The sequence below is a fragment of the Diceros bicornis genome, chromosome 36 (assembly GCF_020826845.1).
Source record: "Diceros bicornis minor isolate mBicDic1 chromosome 36, mDicBic1.mat.cur, whole genome shotgun sequence".
Classification (NCBI taxonomy): domain Eukaryota; kingdom Metazoa; phylum Chordata; class Mammalia; order Perissodactyla; family Rhinocerotidae; genus Diceros; species Diceros bicornis.
The window spans coordinates 17,932,032-17,940,339 of NC_080775.1; the positions used below are offsets into that span (position 1 = coordinate 17,932,032).

The following is an 8,308-nucleotide window of genomic DNA, read 5'->3' on the forward strand; positions in this document are numbered from 1 at the left end:
GGTGAAGGAGTGCTTTCTAGGACATGACATACTCTAAGAAATATATTTTCTATATTGTGTTTTTTTTTTTGTAAAATGGGAGATATAATTGATCCAGTGAGCGTCTGAGTTTAAAAAGAGATGATTTTTATTAATATTAAAATAATAGCAATTAGTGTATAATTTTCTCTCTTACTTGAGTATTATTTATTAAAATGATATTCATTCATGCCATTATGACATGTAAGGTTGGTAAAGAAGTTTCTAAGGGTCATAGGTCCTACCTTTTATTTATGAATGATTCATACCAGCAGTACGTAATATTTCATCAAGAATTTATATTACCTTTTTAGTTTCTAAATATACTTAATTCACACTTAAAACTTCAAAATAGTTAATTGTATAAAAAGAAAAGTGAGTTTTATTTATCTTTTAAATAACTCCTAGTTATAGTAATGAAACATTTTATTAGTCATTAATCATACTAATTTATGTCAAAATGCTTTCACTTCAGCTCAATAAAGTTCAACAAATTTTTATTGATGTTGTGTCTTTAACCTTTAGAGCCATTCAGTCTAATGACTCTCTTTAAATTTTGTCTTATCAAGTAATATGGCAGCTCAGCATGTTTGCTGCATAAACTTTGTCAAGGACTGATAAATTCTTAGCAACCGAAATGGTGCCTAAGTGAATAAATGTTTGAAACATAATGTGCTATACCTTTCACATACAAAAACTATACCATCAATACCATTAGTAAGTCATGAGATTTGAGGGTTCCTTCATAATTCCCAATCTCAACACCCATGTGTACTGGGAGAGGGACACACATACACTGTCTCTCTCACACATACACACACACACACACACACCCCACACCACATTGACGAGAAAATGCCCTACTCATTCAGATGATTGGCATGTTGACCAGGCATAACGTCGTGACCATGAACAAGAGGCTAACCAATCGCACTGACCAGTTCAAAAACTTTGGGGAAAGAATAGCTTAAAAATCTTGGGTTCAGAGTGACCCTTCACTGAGACTCATGGTCAAGTAGATTTCATCTTAGCACCAAACTCCAGTCTTAGAGGTCTAGGTTGTAGTGATCCCTGTGGGCGTCTGCTTCTGATAAAACTGACAAGATTGGACCATTGAACTCTTAGATTGATTTAATTTTATGATATTCATGTTTTATAATTAACACATGTTACATTGCCTCCAGACAGGTAATAGCAGCCATAAAGTTAAGAGATTGTCAATTAGGGTCAAACAAATCTGGGTGTGAATTCCAGCTCTGCCCATTACTAACTGTCGATTTGAATTTGGGTGTCATTTAATCTCTTGGGTTCCAGTTTCCATATTTATATAATAGGATAGTAATCCTTATCTCTCAACTCTTTTCTGAGGATTAAATATAATAATGTGTGATACTGCTCAGCTCAGTAACCAATAGTGGCTATTACTATGAAATGGTAAAAATGACTTAGGATCTGTATCCAGGAAAATAGAAAGACATAAAGAGCCTCCTCTGCCTGTGTATTTTTTTCAGTATGCTACCCATTGTTATCTTGAAGTTCCATGTGTAAAATAGACATCAAATAGAAAACACAATTTTATTTTTAAACTAAAACATAATTAAACACTTTTTAAATTTGAAAAAAATGTCAAAATTTTAAATTTCAATAAAATTAAAAAAATTTAAATGTGAATAAAATTTATAAAATGTAAATAAATCATTTTATTGCAGGTAATGAAGATGCGCATATGCATAAGACCACTTTGCAACAGATAAGAACTGTGACAGACCAAGTGAAGCAAAATGAAGAAAATCCTGTGCCTCCGCAGCCAGCGGGGAGGACAGAGGTGTCGTGGCCATCAGAAGCCATGACATGGAGCCCTGCTCCTGTGTTGGCGGGACCCCTGGAGCCCTCCTTTCACTCGGGAATCCTGAGGACACTCTCCCAGCGGGACGTTCGCGCCCAGATCTTCCTGTGGACCTTTGTCCACTGGTCTGACACCATAGAAATGGTGCGCGTGGCCGGCCACGCCGCCGTGTACAAGTCACGCTGGCTATACCCGCTCTACATATTCAGTTATATTTCTCTCCTTCGAATTGTATTCACTCCCCAGAACCCTCTTCTGGGTTTCCTGGGCGTCCTGCTTCAGGATCTACCCTTTATTTTTGTTCGACTTAGTTTAATCATTGTCCTGGGCACCATCACACCCGTATTGGGCCTTTTTAAAAACATACTAGTGACTCTTTCTTATGTTTACTTCAATTACTTAACCAAATTCAGGGTTTTCTCTATCTTTGAAACATCTTCATTTTAAAAGAAAAATGTAAGACAGTCAAACCTCTTTATTATGCATGTGTGCACGTTTTTAATTGTTTCTTGCTGGTGCATAAGTTTTTGCACTATATAAAGAAATGAAGAATATAGATGGTAGAGAATCACTATTTTAAATAATTTGTTGCATATAAGTTTTTTTTAATGTACACAAATGGTGCTAAATCTAAGCAAAGTTATATTCTTACAAGTTGGATCCCCTGGATCTCTAGAAAATGTTAGTAGTTAATTTTAGGAAGTTATGTATACTGTACTTTTTCTAAGAAAACTCTTCAAAAAAGCCTTTAAAAGAAATGAGAATGTGTTTTCCCATTAAGTTAGTCCAAGAATGAGATTTTTATCATTTATATAAATTAAAGAGCATTATAAGAATTAATTAGTTAAAATTAATTTTTAGGAAATACACCTGAAGTTATTGAATAATTTTTAGATTGATTATACTTTTAAAAATTTGAATTGTAGTTTTAGGGTTTCCTTCAAACATGGAATTATGTGCTTTATTCCACTGTGGCAAGTGACCTTTATGTAATCAACTGATTTTAGCATAAAGAGCAATTCAGTTTAACAGATATTTGGCTCAGTTTAAGGTTTAAACTGAAGTTAAGGCTTAAACGGAAGTATTAACATAAATATTAATATAATGAAGTCAAGGTCCATCATTAATACCTAAATAAAATTTTATAATAGGAAGCCACAAATTGAAGCTGTAGATTTCAAAGTAAAAGATTATTTTATTTGTGGAATTTGAAACCATCATAAAAATAATCATGTACAAGCCCTGTTTCAAATTAGAGGTTATACTTATAAATATAACAGCAAATGCATTAGTATCTTACATGATAATATATAATGGATATCTTGATGTTAAATAATTAGCTACCTAATTATGTAATTTGCCTTTACTATGTGGGGACATTCTCAGATACGCATAGTAGGGGCTTTCCATTTTATGTGAATTTTTAGATGCTAGAAAGATTTGTGAGAGGCTTATTGTGTGCAGAGTAATGTTTTACACAGTTAGTCTCTTCAGTGATCTGTGGTAACAAATAGCTTAAGAATGGATAACTGAGAGCCAACCCTGATGGCCTAGGGGTTAAAGTTTGGTGCATTCCACTTTGGTGGCCCTGGGTTTGGTTCCCTGGTGCAGAAACACACCGCTCCTCTGTCAGTAGCCATGCTGTGGTGGCAGCTCACATAGAAGAACTAGAAGAACTTCCAACTATACACAACTATCTACTGGGGCTGTCGAGGGGAGAAAAAAGGAGGAAGATTGGCACAGATTTTGGTGGAGGGCAAAAAACAAAAAAAAGAATGGATAACTGAACTTGCCTACCACCCCTACTGTCCACCAAATCCAGCCATGTCATTCACACCCTGTGCTTTATGGTTTTTCCTTACACTGTAAGAGAAGATCTGTTTGCAGTTGTTAAAAGCTTAGCTTATGGGCCGGCCCTGTGGCTTAGCGGTTAAGTGCGTGCGCTCCACTGCTGGCGGCCCGGGTTTGGATCCCGGGTGCGCACCAACGCACCGCTTCTCCGGCCATGCTGAGGCCGCGTCCCACATACAGCAACTAGAAGGATGTGCAGCTATGACATACATCTACTGGGGCTTTGGGGGAAAAAATAAATAAATAAATAAAATTATAAAAAAAAAAAATAAAAGCTTAGCTTCTGGCTCTATGACTTGGGGCAAGTTCTTTGACACTATAAGCCCTAGTTTCCACATCTAAAAGATGAGCATCACAGTAGTACTTTAATAGGGTTAAATCACACTTTAATAGGGTTGAGAGGATTAAATGAGATAGGGAATGTTCTCATCCCTTTGTCTGGCAAACAATAATAACTTGATAAATGGTAAGTCTTTTAATTGCACCAAATCCCAGAGAAACAAGTAGCTAAATGCATTGTTTTAATTCTCCAGTTTTATTCTTTTCTGTGCCCTGCTTATCCTCTGAGAATAATCATTTAAACCATGCGTTTGTGAAAAATAATATGTAAAATCTTAAAGTTATCTCAGACTATAATTTTTCATCAAGTAGCATTATGTTCAAAAGTGAGCAATCTACTGAATATAGAGATTAAAGTTGATGTGAGTATTCATTCATCAGAAATTTGAGTGTCCCTACTATGAGTTCTCAGAGAACCCTAATCATAGCACTTTATGAAGGCTTCATTATATATTTACTTTTCTTATTTCCCCATTAGTCTTTAAATTCCTTAAAGGAAGGCCTCAGGGTATCTTGTTATGCATCTTTATCTTCATCTGTCAATCCAACAGGAATTTACGATACTTATAACTCTAAAAAAAATAATACAAATAATTTCTTTCAAATTATGCCATGATAATCTTTTTTATTAAGAAAAACCTATAAACAAGTAGTTGATGTGTAATATTCCTCAATGTGAAAGTATTTTACATACATTTATATTTATCTTTATTTTGGAATTTATAGAATGAACAGTGCTCAGATAAATTGAAAAGTATTACTTATTTGAGTTTAGAATGCATTATGTATCTAATATTTGAATATGAACATGCCTGATATTTTGGAAAGTCAAAATACTTTATGCAAATAATGAAGGCATGTATAAAAGATTACATGTAGGAGGAAAATTATTGAGTACCTAATTTAATTTAATATTTTATTTTAAGAATGTACACATGTTTATAAAGTTCAAGTGGTGGATATTTAATAGGCATTGCAGCAAATTATGCTAATGAAACATTGATGGTTCTACACTGTGTGATTAAAAGTTATGGTATTAAGATCATATTGCAATTCTTACGGCTTCTAACGGTTGTTGGTACTAAGGCCAAGATAGCTTTTGTGTCCTTATAAAAAGTTTGCTTTTCTGCTATATGAAAGTATACAAGCAAAAAATGACAGGATAGGTAGTAGGCTATATGGTATTTTATTCCAAGTAAAATTTGGAGTCCAGCTGATAATTATGTCTTGGTGTAATGTGAGGCTCAAATAAAGTTAGTTGTAGGAAAGATACGTTTTTAAAAGTTAACCTATGTTCAGACTATTATTGTAAAGTCTAATAATTTTAAATAAAATTCTAATACCTTTAATAGACTTTTTATTGTCTTTTCTTTCTAAAAGTTGATGTTTGAAATTAAAATGTGTGAAAGTTACAGTTTTAGTTTTCTTATTAGGGCTCAATTTCACAGAATGATGGTTGTAAATAAGGCATAAGAAAGGAAAGGGAAGGAAATCGCCTGTTGAAGGCCTACTGTGTGCTCTGTGCTGTTTGCTTAACAAATGATTATCTTGTGCAGTGGACCTGTGGGCAGGACTTGACTTAGTGAATATGCCAATAGCATTTCCTATTCATAAACATTAAAAAATATATTGAATTACATTTACAAAGAGAACAATATACTATTTCGAAGCTATACTACTTAAAATAGCTACTTACCCTCCATAGAGAAGGATGTAGTAAATAATAAATGAAAAAAAAACCCATTAAATACATACAGCTGAAGCCATTTTATTTTGCAAAGTGGCTATATTTACATGTTAATTGAAATTCTATGTTTAAGTATATCTTGTTGTCATGCCTTTTTCATTGTGGGAGGCTGTGTTGACTCAGTTTTCAGCTTCTTGGCTGTCTATCTCTCAACCACCTCACAGCTCTTTAGTAATCTGATCTGAGCACACAAACAGCAGAGCCAAGAGGTGAAAAAATAGAGAAACACAGAGATATGCACACCTGCACACACGGAAATATTCAAAACCAAATCCACCTGCATTAGAAAGGTGTTCCAGTGCCTCACAAAGACACATTAGTTCGTGGACTCTAACTCATGCTGCCCCATGTATTGGTCAGGATTGCTGTGCATGATTGTGGTAGCCTATGGGAAGGGTACCCCTCAGGTTCAGCAGTGCACAACCTGCACAACCTTATGAGTGGCATAAGGATAATGAAACCAAAGTGCCTGTGGTTAATAGTTTTAGTAACACTAAAGTTTTGTAAATAATTGACTATTTATAAGAGCTTTTACATATATTCCCATATTTATTCTGAAGGTTATTTTTTTGAACATTTCATTAATTCACTCATTCAACAAATTTGAGTATCTGTTATAGACTAGGTATGATTTTTTTGATTAAGTAGTCCACAAAAAAAGTCTTGGTAAAACTGGCAAAATTACTTTAAAAAGTAATTTAGGTTACTTCTTGTTTCCAGTTTTGCATGCAAGGAGCTTAGAAGTCACCACTCTGTCCTAACAACAAGTAAAAAGCTAAACAGACTGAAAAATCAACTCTTTTGGGACCCACACGAGAGGGAAGGACACAGAGCAAACTGCTACCCCCAAGACTGGATAGACAGGTGAACACAGCGAGTTACAACTTCCCAGAGCAGAGACTTACCAGCTGAAGCCTCCATGGAACCAACACCCAGGTAGGAAACCCTCAACTGTGACTGATGAATTGCTGGAGGCTCTGTGTGTACAACTCTGAGTTAAAAGCTCTAGAGGGACCCGGTCATAGGGGTTCCCCACAATATTGTGAGATTAACCTCCAGGAGCTCAACCAGGTTTCCACAGTAAACATAGGAGAAAAATTCCCCCAGGCTGCCACCAGGGAGAGAGGAAAAGGAGCTATTTTGAAATATGCCAGAGCACTCAGTCCTCAACAAAGCCTGCCCTCAGGGGAAACTAGTTATCCAGAGCCTACCGTGCTGGGGTATTATCAGAGCCGAACCAACCTGGGGGAAGGGAAATACCCAATTCCAGCCCATTCTAGCCATCCTGTTCCACCTAAGCTGGGGAGGAGAAAAAAGCTGAGAAACTCTGGTGAAGTTCACAGTCCAGAGGCACACGCCTACTGAAGACTGGGACCTGATCATAAACTATGGAACGCTTCCTCTCCCTCTAACAGTTCACCACCACGTGACTAAAGGCCTATTTACAGTAGTTCCTTTTACCCAGTGCATCATGTCCAGCTATCAAGAAAAAGTTACAAGGCATACTAAAAGCAAAAAAACACAATTTGAAGAGACAGAGCAAGCATCAGAACCAGACATGGAAGGGATGTTGGAATTATCAGATGAGGAATTTAAAACAACTGTGATTAATACGTTAAGGGCTCAAATGGATAAAGTAGACAGCATGCAAGAACTGATGGGCAATGTAAGCAGAGAGATGGAAATCCTAAAAAAAACCAAAAAAACAAAATGCTAGAGATAAAAAACACTGTAACAGAAATGAAGACTGCATTCGATGGGCTTATTAGTGGACTAGACACAGCTGAAGAAAGAATCTCTGCATTAGAGGATATAGCAATAGAATCTTCAAAAACTGAAAAGCAAAGAAAAAAAAGACTGAAAGAACAGAACAGAATATCCAAGGACTGTGGGACAACTACAAAAGGTATAATTTATGAGTAATAGGAATACTAGAAACAGAATAAAGAGAGAAAGGAATGAAGAAATATTAGAAACAATACAGTCACGTCATTTAACGATGAGGATATGATGTGAGAAATGTGTCGTTAGGTGATTTTGACATTGTGTGAACGTCATAGAGTGTACGTACACAAACCTGGATGGTATAGCCTACTACACACCTAGGCTAGATGGTGCTCATCTTATGAGACCACTGTCATACATGCAATCCTTTGTTGACTGAAATGTCATTATGCGGTGCATAACTGTAATGACTGAAAATTTCCCCAAATTAATGTCAGACACCACACTACAGATTCAGGCAGCTTAGAAAACACCAAGCAAGATAAATGCCAAAAAAATTACACTATGGTGTATCATTTTCAAATCACAGAAAATAAAGGATAAAGAAAATATCCTGAGAGAAGCTAGAGGAAAAAAACACCTTACTGGTAGAGGAACAAAGGTAAGAAATACATCTGACTTCTCCTAGGAAACCATGCAAACAAGAAGAGAGTGGAGTGAAATATTTAAAGGGTTGAGAGAAAAAAACTGCCCACCTAGAATTCTGCACCTTGTGAAATTAT

General features: G+C 35.7%; 1 protein-coding gene across 1 annotated transcript in view; it reads left to right on the plus strand.

Annotated features, from left to right (window-relative positions):
- TMEM236 (transmembrane protein 236) overlaps positions 1-2,330 on the plus strand; it is a 30,195-nt gene extending 27,865 nt beyond the window's left edge. The window contains exon 4 of the mRNA XM_058532864.1: positions 1,728-2,330. Coding sequence (XP_058388847.1) covers positions 1,728-2,311 — 584 coding nt within the window. The 3' untranslated portion in view covers positions 2,312-2,330. The remainder of the gene's footprint in view (positions 1-1,727) is intronic.
- Positions 2,331-8,308: the final 5,978 nt, after the last annotated feature.